Source organism: Emydura macquarii, unplaced genomic scaffold (assembly GCF_026122565.2).
Source record: "Emydura macquarii macquarii isolate MOO-44397 ecotype Brisbane River unplaced genomic scaffold, CSIRO-AGI_Emac_v2 contig_306, whole genome shotgun sequence".
NCBI lineage: Eukaryota > Metazoa > Chordata > Testudines > Chelidae > Emydura > Emydura macquarii.
In genome coordinates, this window is record NW_027130443.1 from 226633 (window position 1) to 247968 (window position 21336).

The 21336-nt window shown below is 57.2% G+C and overlaps 1 protein-coding gene and 1 long non-coding RNA gene across 3 annotated transcripts; one reads left to right on the forward strand and one right to left on the reverse strand.

The window, feature by feature from the left end:
* Positions 1-2378: 2378 nt before the first annotated feature.
* Positions 2379-11469, reverse strand: AGFG2 (ArfGAP with FG repeats 2). 2 transcript variants are annotated; one of them, XM_067555119.1, is made up of 12 exons: positions 11076-11469; positions 10023-10116; positions 9709-9824; positions 8875-9004; positions 8492-8636; positions 7769-7864; positions 7265-7297; positions 6768-6852; positions 6375-6439; positions 6199-6282; positions 5834-5904; positions 2379-5304 (listed from the first exon to the last, which is right to left on the reverse strand). In XM_067555119.1, the coding sequence occupies exons 1-12, from the start codon at positions 11273-11275 to the stop codon at positions 5245-5247; spliced, it is 1179 nt and encodes a 392-aa protein (XP_067411220.1). In that variant the 5' UTR covers positions 11276-11469; the 3' UTR covers positions 2379-5244. The 2 variants fall into 2 exon arrangements, with proteins under 2 accessions (XP_067411220.1, XP_067411211.1); XM_067555110.1 differs by having other exon boundaries at positions 6768-6855.
* On the forward strand, positions 10979-20677 carry LOC137157721 (uncharacterized). The gene is made up of 5 exons (XR_010921214.1): positions 10979-11125; positions 12609-12755; positions 14194-14308; positions 17987-18078; positions 20323-20677. It is a non-coding gene; the product is annotated as an uncharacterized lncRNA (long non-coding RNA).
* The last annotated feature ends 659 nt before the right edge of the window (positions 20678-21336 follow it).

Sequence of the window (21336 nt, forward strand, 5' to 3'; positions counted from 1 at the left end):
TGTGTGTGTGGGGAGGGAGCCATCACAGGGTGTCTGGGGGGATTGCGGCGGGGGGGGGGGGACTGAGCGGCCATGTAACTGGGGGTCCCTGTGGCAATCATACACCCAGACACCCACCCGACAATGCCTGACCAGCGCCCCTCATTCCCAACCCACAGCCCCTGCTAGCCCGGCCCTGGGCCCCCCAGCTCTGCCGGTGCCCCTCACTCCTGACCCGCAGCACCTTGGAGGGCGGTTTGCCAGCGTGGCAGGGCACAGGTCAGCAGCTCCGACCCTCAGGGCCACCTTAACAGCCAGGCCGGTCAGACTTTGCAGAGCTGAGATAAGGGGCCCAGGGAGATACACACCCTCTGCTCCCCCCACCCGCCGGGCAGGGACGGGGGGGGGGACACGAGGCCTGGCCCTGACTGTGGGTGGGGCTGCAGGGGGCTGTGGGTCGGGAGTGAGGGGCACTGGGAGGGCCGCAAGCAGGGCGAGCCGGGAGGTGGGGGGCTGGCAGGGGTGTTTATAGTAAACAACGCAGCCCAGACGGGAGGAATTGTTATTGCTGAGCCCGGCTGGTCCCGTGAGCCAGCCCGCTCACTAGATAGCCATCGGCCACCGAGTCCTTCAACCAGCCGTAAACAGCTGTGGAGGTCATGGGGGGGGCAGGGGGCTAGAATCCTGGTGCCCCTCACTCCCGACCCGCAGCCCCCTGCCAGCCCGGCCCTGGGTCTGTGCCCCCCCTCAAGGTTCACGGCAGGTCTTGACACCGCTTTCTCAGAATCGCCCAGAACAGAGGTTTATTCTTAGCTCCTGGGCGCGGGGGGGACCGGCTCCGGGAGCTGCCCCCCCCTTCCCACAATGCCCTGCCCTGCCATCCATCAGCGCTGACCTCACAAGGGCTCTGCCTCACGACCCGCTGCCCCCCAGCCCTGATCTCCCCTCACTGCTCCCCCACAGCCCAGGGACTGCCCGCCTTCTGCCCTCCCACCTGGCAGCCCCGGGGACATGTCTGGGCCCAGCTCGCCCCTCGCCACCCTGCTGCTGATTGCCCTGAACGTGGGTCTTTATCTCTGCCCCCTGGCATCCCCCGCCAGCGCCTGTCTCAGCGTGCAGGGGGTCTGGGCCCTGGGCCAGTGGCAGCGCCTCCTGCTGGCCCCCTTCCACCACCTGGGATGGGGGCACCTGGGCCTGAACATGGGAGCGCTTCTGTGGCTGGGGGGAAGCCTGGAGGGGAGGGTGGGCAGTGCCCGGGCAGGCTGGCTATTGGGGGGCATGACATTGCTGGGGGGGCTGGTGCATCTAGGGCTAAATGCAGGGCTGGCAGCTGTCCTGGGGGACCCTCGACACCGGGAGCACTGTGCCGTGGGCTTCTCAGGTAGGGAGTCGGTGCCCGGGTGGCTGGGGACCCAGGCGTCCTGGCTTCCAGGCAGGGAGAGAACCCAGGAGTCCGGGCTCACCTGTCCCCTCCCCCACCCCCATTGATGCAGGGGTCATCTTCTCTCTGGAAGCCATGGAGGGTTTCCTAGCACCCGTCACCATAGTAACACTGGATCACGTCACCATAACGACCAAATGGCTGTGTCTGGCTGAGTGCTGCGCCATGGGCCTCCTGTACCCCAGGTAGGCACCAGGGGGCGCCGCGCTGCAGGGGGCGGGGCAGGGACGCTACCCCCCATACCCCGCGCGCTGAGCCCCTCTTCCTCTCCTCCCCAGGAGCTCTTTGACGGGCCACGTGTCGGGCATGCTGGTGGGCGCGGCTCTCGCAGCCACGCCCCTCGGGCTGACCACGCCCCCCTCCACCCACCCGTGAGGGCACCGCAGCTTCCGTGGGAGACGCAGCCCCCCCCCATACACCAACAGGGGGCGCAATGGAGCCAAACACACCAGAGTCAGTGACAGCCGGGCTGGGAAGGGAGGGGGGACTAGTGGGGGAGGGGCTGGGAGCCAGGACTCCTAGGTTCTCTAACAAGGGGGGGGGGGCACTCTGGGAACCAGGACTTCTGGGTTCTCTCCCCAGGCTGGGAGGAGGGGGGCCTCTGGTGGGTCAGCCCTGCCCATCAGCACGGTGACCCCACGCACAGCGCCAGCACCTCGGCTTCATGGCCCCGGTGGCCCCTCACCCCGCCACGGCCCCAGGCAAGGGGAGCCTGGCACAGGGGAGGCTGGATGGGAGCTGGCCCCCCACACTCACCCCCCCTCTCATCTCCGTGCCCTTCGCTTGCAGGAGCCACGAGACACCTGGCCGCGCCCCGGCCCCCACCCATGTTTTGGCTCCCAGGCCTGTTTTGTCAACGGGGCCTGGTGCTGTGTGACACCCACCTGGGCTGTTTGGAGGTAAACAGGCCCCACCGCCGGGCCTACAGGCAGCTTTAGGGCAAGTCTGTTTCCCCTGCACACAGTGGGCAGCCAGCCCCCGCCCTGCCCGGGTCTGTCCCCTCCAGGGGGCACAGCTCTGCTCTGGCCCCAGGGCGGGGGCCCTGGCTGGCTAAGGGGGTGGGGAATGAGAGGGGGGCCTTGCCCTGCCTGGGGATGGCGGCTGCGCTCTAAGTGTGTGAGAGCCAGCGTGTGTGTGTAGACGAGGCGTATGCAAGCGAGCTTCCCGCATGCACTACCGTGAGAGAGAAAGCACCAGAGCAGAGCTACCAGGATGCACTGCCCAGGGCCCCACGTGCAGAAGGTAGAGGGAAGCGCCCCCCCCAAGGCAGAGCCGAAGAGACAAGCGGCCCGGCGTGGCGCACCGCAACCTGCCAGCAACAGGAGCTAGCGCTGGACCCTGCTGGCTGGGGGCCGGGTCGTGGCGGGATGTTTGGGCTCTTCCCGGCGTGGTGAGCACCCACAATGCCCCCACCCCACTCCCGCCTGCAGAGATCTCGCAGGGGAGGCAAGGGCCACGGGGGCTAGAGCCGGCGGGCCGGGCCGGAGCCCGGGGAATGCTGGAGCTAGGCCCGTGGGGAGCAGGCCTCAAAGCAGGGCAGCAGCTGCTAGCAGAGGGCAGGGGGACGGGCGTGGGGTGACGTGCACACAAGGCCAGAGCACAGGAGATCAGGGTGTGAGCATGCCAAAGGGCTGAGGGGACTGGGGGAGCGCCAGAGGAAGCCCAAGTGGGCATGGGGGGGGGGAGGGGAAGCGTGCGAGAGCATGCCGGTGAGCAAGAGGTACAAGGAGAGCGTGCAAAAAGGACAGGCACACGGGGGGGAAGAGGAAACGTGCAAGAGGTATTGCAAACATACAGAGCCACAAGTGAGCGAGAGCATTTGTGCAAGCTCAGCCATGCAAGGGAAAAGTGCAACCCACAGGAGCACCCGTGAGCGTGCAAAAAGCAGTGTAAGCACATAGGAGTGTAGGCATGAGATCACACCAGCACTCATTCTGGATCACAAGTGCGTGCAAGAGGATTAGCACACGAAAGCTCATGTGAGAGGGCACAGCTGCACACCTAAAGGCTCACAAGTGCTTGTGAGAACAGAGCAGCACACACACAACTGACCACAAACACACACACACACACACACACACACAACTGACCACAAACACACACACAAAGGCATGAGTGGGGCAGATCCTAAGCGCACGCCCAGCCCGAGGCCAGCATTCACGTGCAAACCACCACATGCACAGGATTGCAAGTGCCTGTGTACGCATTAGTGTGCACGATCACAAGTGCACACCCAGGATCACACCAGCGCCCCAGTGCATTACCATGCAAGCTCATCACGGCACACACCCGCCTGTGCAAGCTCACAGGCACACACAAAATGACAAGGGGTTGTGAGTACATAAGCGTGGAAGATCCCAAACACCTGCATGCATAATCGCATACTGGGTCACAAGCACACACCGACACCCTGAATGGCGAACCACGAGCCCTGTAGGATCACAAGCAGCCCAGCTCGCTGAGTGTGCCACCCCCAGGGTAACAGGAGCAGGGGGATTTGGAGTCACACCCAGGGCCCCTGCTGATCAGCTCCTCTTCCGGAGGAAAGACCCCGGCACCCACCCCAGGGGGCAGTGGAGGGGGGGTCCAGGCCCAGGCGGGGGCTTGGTTCCCCTCCCCGGAGAGCACAGAGGGCAGCGGCAAAAGGTCCAATATAGATTTTATAGAGCGACAGAGAGAACCGTTTCCAGCGCAAAACATTTCTCTCGCTAGTAAAAAGATCCTTCACATTTCTCTCAGAAAAATACTGCCAGCACGGCCGCGCTAGGGCCCTGGCTCGGTTTTTTTTTTGGGGGGGGTGGAGGGGAGATCAGGATGCTGGGGGGAGGGTACAAAAATGTCCCCCAACCCCCGAAGCCAGGAGGGGGCAGGAAGCCCAGCGATGTGCTATCTGTCCAAAGCAGCAGTGAGAGGTTAAACAGCGGGGGTGGGGTGATCTCCAGCTGGGGGAAAGGGGTGCAGGCTGGCACCTTGGGCCAGGAGTTGGCTGGTTGGGGGGAGGGTTGGGACCACCAAGGTTTCAGCAGCAGTTTGGGGGAGCCCTGGGGACAGGGGGAAGGCCGCGGAAAAAGGATCCCATGTGGAGAGGAAACTGAGGAAGAAATTAGCAAATTGTTTCTGACTCTGCGGTGGGAGGAGCCAGGACTCTTGGGTTCTGACCCCGACTCTGTGGGGGCTGGTGGGTCAGAGAGGGGGGCTGGGAACCAGGATGCCTGGGTTCCACCCCACTAAGAGGGGCCGGGGCTGCACGGTGAGTGGGTCTGGCTGTGGAGAATCTCATAGACCAGCAGTTTGGGGGCGGAGCCCAGACTCAAGCCAGCCCTGCACAGGATCCTAGCCCCTCTTGCCTGGGAGGAGCAGCAGAGAGCTCCCTTTCCCAGCATGCATTGCTCCCCCCCCCCACCTCCAGCTCCTACTGGGGCCCCATCTGGACCACAAGGCCCCATTAGCACGTGGGGCAGGACCCCAAACCCCTCTGAAGGGCCAGCTCAGCCAGGGACCCACAATTCTTTCCCAGCATGCATTGCTGCTGCCCTGCTTAAAAATTCCCGCCTAGAATGCAAGTCCCAGAATGCCTAGGTGCTGGGCCCTACACTTCTCTTAAAGGGCCAGCTCTCCTTGTGGCGTATTCCCTTATAAGCTGTCACAGTAGTTAAAGCACTCAGTCCAGCCCATCCCCAGGGCGTCGGGGCTCCGCAGACGGAAGCTGGCGGGTGGCGAAGGTGTGTCGCTGCAGCAGCCTGCCCCCCGCTGGACGGGAAGGACACTTACAGCCCAAAGCAGGGCGGTGGGGGGGCCCCCAGCCGAGCCGTCCAGGCACGTCGCTATAAGAAAGGGTTGGTGGCTGGGTGCTTGATGATGAAAGGCGGGGACGGAGCAGCTGTCTGGGGGGAAAGAGAGAGGGGCACAGGTGGTGTCAGACAGACAAACGCATCTGCTCACGGAGCTGGAGAGACACAATCGCATGGGCACACAACCGCAGCCACCGTCTCCCTCACACACACACGCGTGATCTCAGACACGGCAACAACCTCCACCGTACCCACGACTGCTCACGAAGCCCAGGCCCCCGAGTCCCGCAGACACAGCTAGGCCTGCACAGGCGCACACAAGGCAGACCACGGCCAGCCAGGCACCCAAGGACAGGCACAGCCAGGCATGGACCCCAGTGCCCGTCGGATCCCCGACTCACACCCCATGACGCGGCACAGACCCCAGGTCCAGGGCTGCTTGTCAGACCCGGGTCCCACGGAGGAGAGGGAGGGGGGCACTGCCCCCGGGGGTGCAGAAACCGGCCAGGAGGGTGCTTTGTGCACAGACGATGGGACGTATCTGATCTGGGCAACTGGGAGAGTCAGCAAAGCGACTCTGCCCGAAGGGCAGGACAGGCGGTGGGAACGGGACGGTTCTCACCACGAAGGGATTGGTGGAGATGCCGACCGGCTGCCCCACTTTGGCTGCAGCAAACCCATCAAAAGTGGAACCTACAGGGGGAGAAAAGAGCTGAACAGAGAACCCAGAAGTCCTGGCTCCCAGCCTCCCACCCCCAACCATTAGACCCCACTCCCCTCCCAGAGCTGGGGAGAAAACCCAGGAGTCCTGGCTCCCCACCCCCTCCCCCCATGCTCTAACCCCCCCGGACCTCGCTCCCCGCCCAAAGCTGGGGACAGAACCCAGGAGTCCTGGCTCCCAGCCCCCACCCCCCCAGCTTTCTCCCTCCTGCGGGTGGTTGCAGGGTAGGGGCTGATGGGACGGCGGGCTGGGCAGGCAGGGCTTACCAGACGCGGTGCCGTTGGGCTGGAAGGGGTTGGTGGAAGGCCTGGCGGGCTGGGCGACGGGTGCGGCGAAGGGGTTGGTGTAGGCTGGAAGAGAGGGCGGCACGGGAGAGAGGGATCATTGCTACTGGCTGGGGCCGGGATCTAGAGCCCCATGGGCCAAAGTAAAAGCCACCTACCCCCGTAGGTGGGTGCGGGGCCAGGCGCGGGCAGCGCCGGGGGCTGGCTCAGGGTCCCGAAGAGGCTGCGGAGGAGAGAGATGGAGTCAGCAAAATCCATAAGGGGTGGAGGAGAGCATGCAGATCCAGCCCCCAGCAGGGGGCAACGCTATACCCCCCACCCACTCCCTCCAGCAGGGGGCAGCACTGTACGCAGGCACAGACACACCCCTCCACACACACACACACACACACACACACACACACACCCCGGCAGGGGACAGTCCTGGTATCCCACCGCCCACACAGCGCACCGCCCACACAGCACCGGGGTTTCCCCAAGGCCAGTCTCATAGGCTGCTTACGGCAATGCAGTCCCCACCGGGGGCCAAGGGTAGGGGGTTAATACGGTACCTGCCGGGTGCACCGCCCATCTCTGGGATCCCACCGCTGGGGTGGCTGGAGGGGGAGGCGCTGAAGCTGCTCACCTGGGCACCCCCTGCTGGCACAGAAGGGAACAGCACAGTCACCCCAGCCAAAGCTCACACCCTCCCTCTAGTGGCAGGGGGCACAGCCTCCAGGTCACCCTGGGAGAGTCCAGGGAGCAGCACAAGCTGCCCCTGGTGCCCATACGCCGGCACTGCTGTGCACTTCAGGCAATAATGCAAGCCAAGATAACAATATTAGTTTGGATAGGTCCTATATTAATTCCCAGCTAAAACAACATTGATTTTTCACCTGCTGTTCCTGCAGCAAACGCCACATGCCACGGATAGAACCCAGGCATCCTGGCTCCCAGTTCCCCGCTCTAACCCATGAGGCCCCCCACATGAGCTGGGGATAGAACCCAGGAGTCCTGGCTCCTCAGTCCTGTAGCACAAGGGAAAAGCAAACCAGGATCAGAACCTCACCAAAGCTGTAACCGCCCGGGACTGTCCGACTGGCTGGGAACAGGAAGCAGAGAGGAAAGTGTTACAGACAGATCCCAGAGAAGGCCCCACCCCTCCCCGCAGAGCTAGGCAGACCCCAGGGCTTGGGAGCAGGGATTGGGCACCATGCCCCAGAAATATCCACCGGGGGGGAGGGAGGGGGGGCAGGGGAAGATCCCCACATGGGCCAACCATTCGCCAGTAGTCCCAGTTCTTACTGGGAATTTGTCACACTCAGCTGAGACTGAGGCCCTGCTCATTCCCATAAGCAAGGGAGAGAACCCAGGAGTCCTAGCTCCTAGCTCCTCCCATTTTAACCCACTAGCCTCCACTCCCCTCCCAGAGCCGGGGAGAGAACCCAGGAGTCCTGGCACTGAGCCCCCTTGCTCTAACCACTAGCCCAGTCTGTTACCTCTCTCTGATTCAGAGCTCACCATCCCTCCTACTTCAAGGAAGCCATGCGCAGTGGGGGTGGTGGAGTGTTACCTGTGGCTGCTGGCTGTGTGTGGAATGGCACCGACGCTACCGGGCTGGACCCAAAGGCATCAAAATTGGCAAATGCAGCATGGGCTGGAGCCTGGCCTGGGAAGGACAGCGGGGGAGCAGTGAGGCGGCTGGGTGCTCCCAAAGTCCCAGGGGATGCGGTGCTCTCAAAGGGAAGGGGAGCCCAGGTGAGAGGCGGACTCCAGCTGGGCTTGCGGGGAGCCAAGACACCCCCTCCCTATCCCAGCATCCCTTAGGGTGCGGGAGAGACGAGAATCGAGATGATTCCCCACTGGACACAGGCACGATGTTCCATTCTTGGCTCCAGAGATCCCAGGTTGCACTACCTTGTGGTACCACATGGGGTCTCACTAGTTCAGGGCTCTATGGTCAGCCAGCTCTCACTGCATTACCTATTGCTTGGGGGGGTCTCTCTAGCTCAGCGCTCTATGGTCAGCCAGCTCCCAACCTGCATTCCCTGGTATCACCACACAGAGGCCCCGCTAGCTCCGAGCTCTATCAATACTCAACTCCCAGACTGTACTACCTAGCATCTCCACATGGGAGGGCCTCTCTAGCTGAGAGCTCTATGGTGAACCGGCTCCCAGCCTGCACTGCCCGATATCACCTCAGGGGGCCTCTCCTCAGCTCAGCCTTCTCTGGTTGGTGGGGGCAGGGAGCAGCTGGTCCTGTGGCTGTCCTGCCCCCTTCCCCTCCCCCACTTACCCACGAAGGCAGGGAACATGGCGAAGGCAGGTGCCGGCTGGGGGGCGGCAAAAGGGTCCCCTCCTATATCTGCCAGGAGGTCCATGCTGGCTTTCTTGGCCGGCTGGGGGGTGCGCTGCTGCGGCAGGCGGGGCTGGCCCACGGTCTGAGAGAGACAAGTGGTAAGAGATCTGCCTAGGCATCCAGGCATCTGTCCTCCCTGAGCCGGGGAGAGAACCCAGGCATCCTGGCTCCCAGCCCCACCAGCTCTAACCCACTAGATCTCCTCCCCTCCCGGAGCCGGGGAGAGAACCCAGGCGTCCTGGCTCCCAGCCCCACCAGCTCTAACCCACTAGACCTCCTCACCTCCCAGAGCCAGGGAGAGAACCCAGGGCCTGACTTACCCGGCTGGATCCTGCAGATGCGAGCAGCGGCCCTGAATCCCCTAGAAGCGTCTGCTGCGGCTTCACCTCTGGGGTTGAGCTTTGGAAGGCCAGGGAGGCAGAGCCCTTGGCTTGATCCGGCGACACATACCTGCAGGGGGAGCCAGAAAGACACATTACCAGCACCAGCCACAGTGAAACCCGCAACCTGCTACCACCCTCAGAGAAGCTTGTGGTTCCTGTAGGACCTACAAAAATGCAGATGACAACAGGATGTGAGCAGCCAGGACTCCTGAGTTCCATCCCTGGCTCGGGGTGGGAGTGGGATCTGGTGGGTTAGAGCAGGGGGGCTGGGAGCCAGGACACCTGGGTTCTCTCCCCAGCTCTGGAAGGGAAGTGGGGGCTGGTGAGTTAGAGCAAGGGGGGCTGACAGCCAGGACTCCCGGGTTCTATTCCCTGCTCTGGGAGGGGAGTGGCATCTCATGTCCTAGAGTAGATGAGAGTCCCAGCCCCTTCCTGCTCTAACCCACTAGCCCCCACACCCCCTGCAGAGCTAGGATTTGGAACTCAGGAGTCCTGGTCTAATCCCAAGCCAACCATCCCCTCCCCTAACTTTGCTGTCTGCCGCTCTGCCTTCACCACCACATCCTTCTCCCCCTTAGCAACCTCCCCTCTGCGTCAATTACCTCAGAGCAGTTACTGTCTGTCATCGCTGCCATGTGAGGAGCTGAGGACCAGTCTGCAGATGGCATCGGTGCTGGGAGCCCACCACTCGCACCTGAGCACCAGCATGTGGCCGGGACCCAGGTCCAGCCCCCTCGCCCCGCACCCCACTCATCCGCCAACCCGTTTTACCATCGCTTCTTCTCGTATTTCTCCTGCAAGAACTCCTTCACTTTCTGCGGGTCCCTGGAGTCTGGGAGCAGTGACGTGCGGGGATCGAAGGAGCCCAGCCAAACCTTCCGGCAGGCCTAGGGAAAGCAAGACTTCATTAGAGAAAGGAGGCTGGGAGTCAGGACTCCTGGGTTCTCTCCCTGGCTCTGGGAGGGAAGGGGGATCTGATGGGCTGATGGGCTGGGAGTCAGGACTCCTGCATTCTGTATATAATGGGGCGCAGATCTCGGCCCTAGCATAATACACGAAATAAAGGCCTCTCCTTGCATGCTCACCTCATTGCCACGGGACTGCAGGAACAGCACCTCGGGCTCAGTGAAGGTAGTCATGGAAATGGACTTGACACGGTGTGGGGGGTTCAGGCCCCGGCTGCAACAGAAAAAGAGAATCACAGATCTGCCTTTCCCGCAGGCACCAGGAGCCAGCAGGGACCTGGGACTAGGAGGACCCCACTCTGCTCCCAGAGCCGGGGAGAGAACCCAGGAGACCTGGCTCCCAGCCCCGCCTGCTGCAACCCACCAGATCCACCTCCCAGAGCTGGGAGTGACCCAGGAGTGACATGCACACAAGGAGAATCAGACTGTGGCCTGGGAAGTCCCAAGTTGCCCCATGCCCCAGTCCTGCCCCATTTGCAGCACATCTTCATGGCTGACATAGAGGATTTGCTGCTGACCGCGATGCATTATTAAACAGCCGTTAATGAAATATTCAGCAGGCCCTTTCCAGGCTGCAGCACCCTTCCAGGGGCAGCATCTCAGGGGGTCACCATGGGCTCAGATCACACTGGGAGCTTCAGCCATTGATCTTAGGGAAGATTTCACCCTGTCACTTAGAGACGGGAGCATGGGGGGGACATGAGTCCGGAGCAGTGTGAGGCCTCACCCCACGGAGAAGACAGAGGTAGCACCCCTTCCCGAGAGCAAGAAATGGGGCTGCAGGAACCCCGCATGTGAAGTGGGGCAGGATGGGTATCCCCACGGCTCTGAGGTCAAGGGATGAGATTGGGGATAGAACCCAGGAGTCCTAGCTCCCAGCAGCCACCTGCCTGCTCTACCCACCGCAAGCCCCAGGCACACGAAGCCCCCACTCACGGTGCCAAGTACCTGTACACATCAAGCCCCACCCGTCTAAGACTCCGCCCTGTCCCCGGCCCCACCCACAGCCCCTGCCCACGAAGCCCCGCCCACTCACAGGGCCCCAAGCAGCCCATATTCGCGAGGCTCTGCCCCTATCCCAGGCCCCGCCCACTCACAGAACACCCAAGGAGCCAGGCTCCGCCCACTCAGAACACCCGAGCAGCCCGTGCCCTCCAGGCCCCGCCCACTCACAGCGCCCCCGAGCAGCCCGTGCACACGAAGCTGCCCAGCGTGATGTCCACGTAGGTGACCCCGCGCTGGCCACACTCGAAGCAGAGGCGGTTCCCGGGCCCGGAGCCCACTAGGTCCCTGACGCGGCGGGACCAGATCTCGGACTCCGCGTCCCGCGGGGAGCCGGGCTTCCTGCCCCCGGCCCCGGCCCCGGCCGCCATCAGCCCCCCGCCTCTCCTCACGCCGCTGGCCTGTCAGCGGGGCAGCGCCGGCGGAGCGCACTGCGCAGGCGCCAAGTGCCGCAGCAGCCGTCCCACTTGTTTCCGTTATTCGCCGCTGCGCCTGCGCCGCTGACTCCACCCCCCCGCTCTTCCCGATACGCCACTGCGCATGCTCTAGCGCCCGCGTGGCTATGCGCGCGTGCTTGTACCTCGTGGTCGCCCGACTGTCGCACAGCGCGTGAGCTACTTCTGCCCCCCTCCCGACAGCATGTACTGCGCATGCGCCACCTCTCCAGTGTGCTCCTCTTCCGCGCATGCGCCAGTCGGCCGTCTTTTCTTAAGGTGAATGCATCGGCTTCTCTGGAGTTGCGAAGCCTCTCAGACCCCTCACCCCCACCCAGCTGGGCACGCGGGCAGACGGAGGTGGGCGGGATGTCACCAACCGCCGCTGCACCGCTTCAACCGCCATTCCCGCCAAAACAACAGCTCCTCCCCCAAGCTCCTCCCCCCGTTGAAACCTGGGCCCGCCCCAGCGCCCCCAGCCCCTCCCCCACAGAGACCCAGGGTCCCCCCGTTCCCCTACAGAGACCCCTGGCCGCAGCCCCTCCCCCACAGAGATCCAGCTTCTCCCCACAGGGCCCCCAGCTCTGCCCCCACTGAACTCTGGGTCCCCTCCCATAGGATTCCCCCAGAGACCCAGGGCCCTTCCCCCACAGAGAGCTGGGGTCCCTCCCCCCAGACCCTGCCTCAAGTCTCAAGAAACCAGAGGCAAATAAAAGGAAGCCAAGTGCCTTATTTCCACCAGCTCGCCTGCAGCCGCTCCTTGCGGAGCCTGGCGTGCTTGGAGCTGTACGAACGCGAGCTAGCGGGCCCCCGCCACACAGACACCGCCTGCGCTGGTCCTGGCAGCTTTCACCTGGCGCCCCTGACAGCCTGGCCAGCGGATCCTTCTTCGCTTTCTGCCCCCCCTCACCTGTTTGTACGGTTGGGGGTTTATAACATACAGCCAGACTTCTGCCTCCCCCGCAGAGATGGCTGTATGGCCGTCCTGTCCATCCAGAAACAGCTGTTGTACCTCACCCCAGAGGCCACTGCACCTCAGCGGCATGCTAGGCGAGGGATCCCTTGGATAAACAGCCTTCCCACGCCAGAGGTGGCTGCATCTCGGTGCCTGGCAAAGTGTCGCTGTATAACCAGCTGCCCCCACCCCAGTGGTGACTGCATCCCACCACTGCGCAAGGGGTCCTTATTTATAAAGCATCTTTGGATTTGTTCTTCAGTCGAAACCTGCCTTAGAAGTGTAAGAGATTATTTGGGTTTCTTGTCTTTGCAGAACGAGGCAGTCGCCACAGCAGTTTCCTCTGGAGATGGCGACCAGGGTTGACTCGACCAGAGAGTTCAGGCCTGTGAATCCATCCTGCCTTTGAATGAAAATGCAATGTGATCCAGGGAGTGGGGCTGGGCTGTTCCCACTTCATCTGTAAGAAGGGACAGGACTGTTAACGCTTCACACCTTTGCAGTGTCAGATCTCACAGCCCCCAGTGTACAAGGGGGTGGAGTAGGCGGGCAGGAAACATGAGAGTTCTGCTAATGAGCCTATTTTAGTGGGATTCTTGCAGACTGCGCTCGCTCCGTGTTTCACTTGTTTTCTAACCGAGTAGTTCTGTGCCTTAATCATGCAGGTTATCATTCAGATAAGGTTATTTGTCCATCTTGATTTATCCCGCTTGGCTGATTTTGTTGAGAGTTTCAGCTAAACTGTCTGCTGCAATAATAGAGAGACCAGGTGGCTGGGGTAATATCTTTTGTATCTTCTTCAGGTCTGTGTAAGCTCAGAAGCTTGTCTGTCTCTCCAACAGAAGTTGGGCCACTAAAAGATGTCACCACACCTGATTTGTCTCTCTAATATCCAGGGACCAACCCAGCTCCAGCACTACAATAATATTCATAGATAGTGTTAGATGTGCGGCAGTAGGGGGTGTTGTGCTGCAGTGTGCGCTGAGGGGACATTCTCCCCTCGCAGCCACTAACCCAATGCGGCTTGAAGACAGGCGTTCTCACATTTTTGGTGACCCCAGAGTGTGGCCACCCACGAAGCCCAAGCCCCGCCACCCCAGGCAAGGTGGGTCGGGAACTCACCAGCTGCCTGCAGAGTCCCAGATTCCTCCGGCGGCGTGCACGTTAGCCCCCATGTGTCCAGAAGTGCTGCCCAGAGCCCCCAAGGAGGCTGTGCGGTGCAGGGTGCCAATCCCTGCTGGCGGCGCCAGCGCAAACACCAGGACGATGTGGCCAGGAGCAACAGCTGGGCGCAGCAGGGAAGGGCTGCTGCTTTGCCTCCCCTAGTCTCCACCTATGCTTCGGAGGCTGTCATGGCCACAAAAATATCTGCTGTTGGCTGCATTTGAGAAATGCTCTTCTAAGGGGTGCCAAGCTGCAGGGAATAGGATGGGTCTTCGTGGGCTGCATTCTCCCCTTACAGTCGATGCTGACTCCAGTGCCCCACCTTGGTGCCAGGGCACATGCTCTCCCCTCTGAATCAGGCACCTGCTAATCCCTTCCTGTAACTCTCTGGTGAGGGTGAGCATGTAAATACTGTGTTAAGCTCTAGCCACCTCAATACATGTTACAGAATCACCCATGGCCACAGGGTTAGCACTAATTTAGGAAGGAGAAGAGAGCGCCCCCGCTCTTTTCCCTGTGGCACAGCACCCCTAGTGACCGTGGGGCACTGGGGATAGCACTGACTCTAGCCCCTGCTCTGCAGAGGCCCCGTCTGAAATATTGCATCCTGCTCTGGGCAAAAGCTACAGACACTTGGAGTCCAGAGAAGAAGAACAAAAACAAAACAAAAAAAGATTATGGGGCAGGGGAGGTTTAAATTCAGTGACTGTTTGTTTAATTAATGCTCCATTTACAGCATTGGCCTTGGGCCTGGCGCACAGATCAACCTCACACAAGTACTTCAGTTCCCAGAACAGTGGAAGGATCAAGCCTACGATTGGTGTCAGCAAAAGGGGTGCAGGGAACCTGAGGTAGGAACCCGTGTGAGGGAAGGGAGGGTTGCCCCCAGTTTGTTTCACATGAGCCAGCCACCAGGGATCCTCAGATGCCTTGTCCTCATCCATGTACAGGTGTATCTGTCTCCCTGCTCCCCACCCCCATGCTCCTGCCTGATTGAAATTCACCACGAGGCTGCCAGAGGAAGGAGCGAGTCCACCTCTCCAGGCAGTGTTCTTGTGAAAATGAATGAGGCGTTCTGGGGAGCGAGGGAAGGTGCGTGAAGATCTGCCTGGCTGATTGAAACACGCCAGTCGGGTGGGATGTTGGAGGGACATCCCCGATCGCTCGCTGAAAGCATGACTTCACCGCGAACCAAACTCATGTCACAACACCTGAGCCACCCTGAACTCCACTCCCGTGCACACACAAAGCCCTTGCTCGCTCGTGGGGGGGTGCTGTTAACCCGAGTTGGCTGGGCCAAGGTGAGGTGCGCACACTTGAGTTGCAGCTTAACTCATCTGCTCCTAACACAGCCAGTCTGTAGTGTGGACATGGGCTAGCTGTGGCTGAGTGCTGCTTGTGCTCCAGCACCTTCCCACAATTCGCAGCTTCATGGAGTCTACGGCCAGAAGGGAGCATCTGATCTTGTATCTGTTTAATAACAACCCTCCCTGTTTCTTATACAGGGTCTTTCATCACTAGATCTTCATATGCTTCCCCGGCCTTAGCGGGTTTGCCTTCCCACAGCCCTGTGAGACAAGGAAGGGCTGTTCTGCCCATTTCACAGGTGGGGCACCGAGGCACAGAGAGGCTAAGGTCCAGCTCCTCAGAGGGATTTCAGCACCTGACTCTCATTGGCAGGTTGTGTCGGGTAGTGGATGATTTTGCATACTAATATATCTCTGCCAACAAAATGTTTTAGAATAACCCAGTCTAGAGGCAGTGGGTTTAGCAGGGCACAGGTGTCCTGGGTTCTGTCCCCGACTCTAACGTTGGACAAGCCATTTCCCTGCTCTGAGCCTCAGTTTCCCCTCTCACCATTGGCTGTTCAGGCCAGGCCTGTGCACAGAGTTTGTACCAGTATAACTATGGCAGTTAGGGGTGCAGTTTTTTTTTAACTAATAGAGTTATACCAGTTCAAGCCCTAATGTTGATGCAGTTATAATAATACTTAACTGTTACCTAGCACTTTCCAGCCCTAGATCTCCATGCGCTTGACAAAGGAGTCAATATCATTATCCCCATTTTACAGATGGGGAAACTGGCAGAGAAGTGAAGTGGAATAGAACTCAGGTCCCGTAAGTTCCCATCTAGGGCTTTGCCTTAGAGCAGTAGAGCTTGTTCCCCTTCCCATAGGACAGGAGCTATACTAGCGTGAAGCGCTGTTTTTGCCTCCACACTAGGGTTTTTTTCCCACTTGATGGCTTCCCATCCAGACTGGAGCCTTTGTGGAAGATGCTTTAGTTCAGTACAAGTGACTGGGCTGAATACAGGGGTAAGTGGGTGAAGTTCTCTGACCTGTGCTATACAGGAGGTCAGACTAGGTGATTTGATAGAGAATCTATAGGCTAAAGGAGACAGATTGGGGAAGGTCTGACACGCACACCCCACCCCACACCTTTAAAAGAGGCTGATTCGTGAAGTCAAAGGCCAGAAGGGAGAAGGGACCAATGGACATCCAGTCGGCCGTGCTGGATAACACAGGCCAAAGAACTGCCCTGATTGACTCCCTGGTTGAACTAGAGCAGATTTTTTTTTATAAAACATCCCACCCAGATTTTAAAATTGCCAGTGTTGGTGAATCCTGTCCTGGGGAAGTTGTTCCCGGGTTCGGTCCCCTCCCTGTTAAAAACCCGCACCTTGTTTCCAGCGTGAATGTTGGCGAGCTGGGTCTGCTTTGCGCCCTCAGAGAGCTTTCTGTCCCAAAATGGAGCGGTTGTGTTGCCAGCGGCTTTTCCGTGGACCGTGGGAGAGAAGGAAGTGCAGAGTGCTGAAATATCTAACGCTTGCCCTCAACCTGCCGCCCCTCTGTGAGAGTGCAACACAGGACAGGCTCCCCTTCCCCTGGGGGCTGCTTTTCTCACTTCTGCTTTCAGCTCCGCTTACCATCAAACCTAGCCTCCCCTAGAGCGACCTGCTGGGGACTGGTGGGACATCGGCTGTGCTGAGTAGGCATATATGGAAATGAGGGGAGGGTAATTATCTTAGGAAGGGGATAAAAGGGGGTGGGGCTTGGATGTCTCTTTGTTAGGTGCTCTTATCCTGTGTCTCATTGGCATGGGTGAAACAGGGAAAAAGCATTGCCTGGGGCAGAGAGCTAGGAGCCAGGACTCCTGGGTTTTCTTTCCAGTTCTGCAAGAAGAGTATGGCCTGGATGGAGGGGACTTGGATCCAGGACTCCTGGGTTTATCCCCAGCTGTAGGAGGGGCGTGGGGTCTGGTGGGAGAGCGCAGGGGACCCTGGGAATCAGGACCCCTGGGTTCTATCCCCAGCCCTGGCAGGGGAGTGAGTCTAGGGCATTAAAGTAGCGAAGAATGCTTTAAGTTCCAGCAGAGGCGACTGCATGTTGGAGCCCAACTTTGTGACACAGGAACCTCTCACTCAGAGATGCTGAGTCAGTGGGAGCTGCAGCTGCTCAGCCCCTCTGAACACCTAGCCTTGGGTGCCTCAAAAGTCAAGCCCCCCGGATCAGAGAGCCCTTTAGCAAAGGGGGCCCGGGAGCCAGAGACTTTCAAACCCCAGTTAATTAAAGAGAATGGGAATCTGGTGGCCTTCCCCTTTGCTAGTGCCTGCAGACCTGACCACGTGAGTCTAGTCAGATTTCAGCTCCAGCATGTGGGACTGGACTCTGTACAGAGGGGAGTGGGTGGAACTGTGCTATATGGGAGGCCAACTGGACGATCTTTCTACCCTTTCCCAGCCTAGTGAAGCGCTCACCCAGAGAAAGGAAAGGAACACGCAATCATCAAAGCCACAGGTGGGCCTGGGACCTTGCAGGAGTTGCCCTCTTCCTGGAACTAGTCATCAGAGTCACCAGCCCATTGAGATGGCTGGGGTCTGCCTGGGCTGCTAGAAGGGATGAGATGCTTTAGCCATCTTTGCACCCTGTGCATGCAAAAGCTTGTCTGAGGCGCCACTAATATACACGCCATTTCCCATGTTCCCCTGTGAGAACCAGAGAACAACTGTGCAGCATGCTTGGATCCACCCCCAATACACCTCACACCAGCCTGGGAAGCCCTTTCTGCCCACCGTCACTGCGTCAGTTACAGTGGGGGCAGCTCCCCAGCTCAGAGCCATTGGCTCAGGCTCCAAGCAGACTCAGGCAGCATCACTGCCTCGGCTCCACTTGGGGCAGCTCCGCACGTGATCGGCCCAGGCTCTCTGCGGACTCAAGCTAGCAACGTCTTTGTGTAACTGGAAGCCTACGTCCCAGTTGGGATAAGGACTGGCTCGGGGTCTCCTGACCTGGCCCATCAGCCTCCCCGCCTTGAATGGAAGAAATGCAATTCCACATGCAGAGAGGACACTTAGCTGCTTTCTGTTTTAATAGTGCACAGAATCACTTTACAAAAGAAATACCCCTTCCCAAAAAAATAAATAATCCTAGATACAGAGGCAATTAAACCCTTGGAATCTTGGTTTTTGGCAACACGTGTGTTTGTTTTTGCAGTGACCCTACTTTAAATACGTTGTCATTTCTTCCACAGCCTCTGGAGCTCCCTTCCCTCAGCACAGACCACACCCTGGCACAGTGGCAAAGCAGCTTCCAGCAATCTGCGTTGGCTGGCTGGAAAGAAGGGTAATTAGAGAAACAATCCTTCACCTGTCTCTAGATCCCAATGCACTGGAGGGACACGCGTCAGGCCTTGCCATTGCTGCAGCAGCAGCAATATCATTACCGTTTTATGAGAAGGGAAACTGAGGCACAGAGAGGTGAAGGGACTTGCTTGGGATTGCACAGTGAAACGGGTGGAGCTGGCGTAGAACCCAGGATCCTGATTCCTAGTCTCCATTGCTGTAACTACTAGTCAACGCTCCCCTCCCAGAGCTGGGGGACAAAACCCAGGAGTCCTGGCTCCCAGCCCCTCCACTCTAACCCATCAGACACCATGTCCCACCCAGAGCCAGGGAGAGAATCCAGGAATCTTGGCTCCCAGCCCCAGCCCACTAAACTCCACTTCTCAGAGCCAGGGATAGAACCCAGAAGTCCTTAGTATGAAACCCACGCGCCCTTGCTTCAGAAATGCAATGAGAAACCAAGAAGCCACCGTTCCTCTCCATGCTGCCAGAATAACCTCCAACTCCAACTAGCATAACAACACCCATTGGCTTACGTTTGCGTCATGGCCTGTGATAGCGTGAATCCTCGCCTGGTCTATCCATAATAGGAATGGAATGAGAACAGCCTCAGGGCACAGGTGCTTGAACTAGGAGTGCAAGGGGTGCTCCAACACCCTCTGGTTTGAAGTGGTTTCCATCCTATAAAGAGTTTCTAGTTTTGTTCAATGGCTCTCAGCACCCCCACTGTACAAATTGTTCCAGCCCCCGACTCAGGGTCCCAATGTGTCTGCTGGGTGTCCGTGGGAAACAGAATTTTCATTCGGTGGGAAATCTGGTCATTTTGAAATCCACTTTCCTTCCAGATCAGAATGAAAACCAAAGGATATCTAAATTCCCTGCTGCATGAAACTTTTGGAAATCATTTCATTTGGATAAAATGGGAATTTTTGTTTCAATTTTGACTTTTTATTTGTTGATATCATGATTTATAATATTTAACAATAATAAAACGTATCTATAATTATAATTTAGATTGTAATCTGAGATAAACATTTAATTTCAATCTGACTGTTTTCAGATGCAGATCATTTATAAAATAATTATGATACTGTTATTTACGATATAGTTGAAATCAGTCTAAAATTGAAAAAAAGTCAGGCTGTCTTGTAAGTCATAGTATTTTAGAATTATAGTTTATAGTTCAATCTAAAATTGAAAAAAGTCAGACTGAAACAATTTTTATATAAAATTAGATTTAAAAGTATATGTAGCCTTGGCAAAATTCCATTTTAAAAATAATTGTGACAGATAATATGCTTATTTTTAAGTATTTTTTCTATATTTATCAGTTTAAATTTTTACAGTTGCACAAAATTATCGATTTTAAGCATCTTTTTCAATGTTTATCCATTTAAATTTTCACAGTTGCAAGAAATTTTGGGGGATCAGACAATGGGGAGGGTCAGATAATAATTGTTTAATGACAGTAGAGTTTGACATTCAAAAAGTTAAAGCTTTATAACCCTTAAAACATACATTGTCAATATCACCTAAAAATAGACAGAGTAAATATTTTTAAACTCTAATAAGATCTCAAGCAGCATTTTTCTTACTTTGCCTATCTGTAAATTTTGACTATCACTGATGGAATTATTTTTTCATTGGTTTGTGTGGGTCTGGTAAAATTGATGTTGACCGACATTTACCTATAAAAATCTAAGCCTTCCAACCCTAATTATATGTAATATATATAATACAAATTATAATCAAAAATAAAAACCATTTCTTTTTGACATTTTGTTTGAAGTTTGGCCTTTTTATTTAAATATTGTAATGTGTAGAATATAATAAATAACAATATGATATATGATCATACTCTATAATTTATCATCTAAAATTAGATTGAAACAATTTTATAATGATCTAATATACAGTTATATGTAAACACAAAAAGTCAAAATTGAAACAGTGTTCCTCTTTTACTTAATGAATTTTTTAAAATGTTAGATTATATTATTTATAATATAATATTGACTCATCATATAATTACAGTTAATAATAAAATCTACATTTTAAAAATCCATCTAGATAAAGTAGAAAGCTTGATTTCAAGTTTATTTTGAGAGGTACTAATCGATAATATAATCAAAAATAAGGAAAATCAGATTGTGAAATCCCCACGTTGCGCTAACTGGCCTCATCCAGACACTCGAGGAAATGTCGCCCAACCAGGCATCTGCTCATGGGAAGTTTCCATTTTCAGATGTAAAGACCATTCCCTCGGGAAACGGCTGACCGGCTCGGTTGGCAAGGGGTATGGAGCTGGGGCTGCAGATTCTCTGGGGGCACAGCTCGGGCGAAAGCTTCAGTGCCTACCTGTGTGCTAGGAAAAGACGTGACTGCTGTCGTGTGTGAAGAGATGCTGTCGGTGCATTTCAGGCATGTGAGCAGCTCAGCTTCAAATGCCTGGGCTCCCGCCTGAGGCTGACCGACCGCTAGCACATGTTCTGCCTCGACCATGCAGGAGCTGCCCATGTGTTCAAGACACCGCTTTCCCTAGTGAAGGCACGGCGAGTGCAAAGCGATGCTCTGCATGGCATGGGCTGGGAGGATCAATGGGGCCATCCTTCCCCAGCCTCCATGCCTTGCTGTCTGCGTGTCCCAGAGCAAGACAGCGTGCTCCTGTACCAGCTACAAGCCTAAGGGCAGGGCTAGCAAAGAGTGCTGCAGAAGGGGCAGAGGGTCAGGAGCTATGGCTGTGCGGGCATTGCAGTCAAAATAGCCAAGGGAATTAGAGCGTCATGGCCGAGGCCTGTCCAGAGGGGAAGCTGAGGCACGGAGTGGTTAATGTAGCTTGCCTGACGTCACACAATGTGCCGGGGCAAGCCCGGGGATAGAACCTAGGAGGCCCCCCCGCTCTAAACCTTCCCCCATTGCAGCCATGATGAAACAGGCACAGAAAAGTCAAAGGTGGAGCTGGGGAGAGAACCCAGGAGTCCTGGCTCCTACCTCCCCCTGCTGTAACCACTAGACAGCCAGCCACTAAAGAGCAGGGAACCTAGCTCCATTTAAAATAACCCTCCGCTTTACATCCATTCCCCCCTCCCGGAATTTCCTCCTTTTTTGGGGAACCGCGCCAGATCCAAACCCTTTCCTAAATCTGCCCCGATGAACCCAGAGCTAAAACCGGAGCCTTGCCCATGGAGACTCGCTTGCCTTTGATATAGATCACGGCAGAAAGGAGCCAGGCCGAATGGAACGGGAAACCCTGCTTTAC

Bases quoted from the DNA above. Each gene is read 5' to 3' on its own strand.
- AGFG2 (XM_067555110.1), bottom strand. From the start codon at position 11,275: ATGGCGGCCGGGGCCGGGGCCGGGGGCAGGAAGCCCGGCTCCCCGCGG. The intron at 10,117-11,075 runs GTGAGTGGGCGG...TTTCTGTTGCAG, and splicing joins ACGGGCTGCTCGGGGGCGCT to CCGGGGCCTGAACCCCCCAC. The intron at 7,865-8,491 runs GTAAGTGGGGGA...TGTCCTTCCCAG, and splicing joins CATGTTCCCTGCCTTCGTGG to GCCAGGCTCCAGCCCATGCT.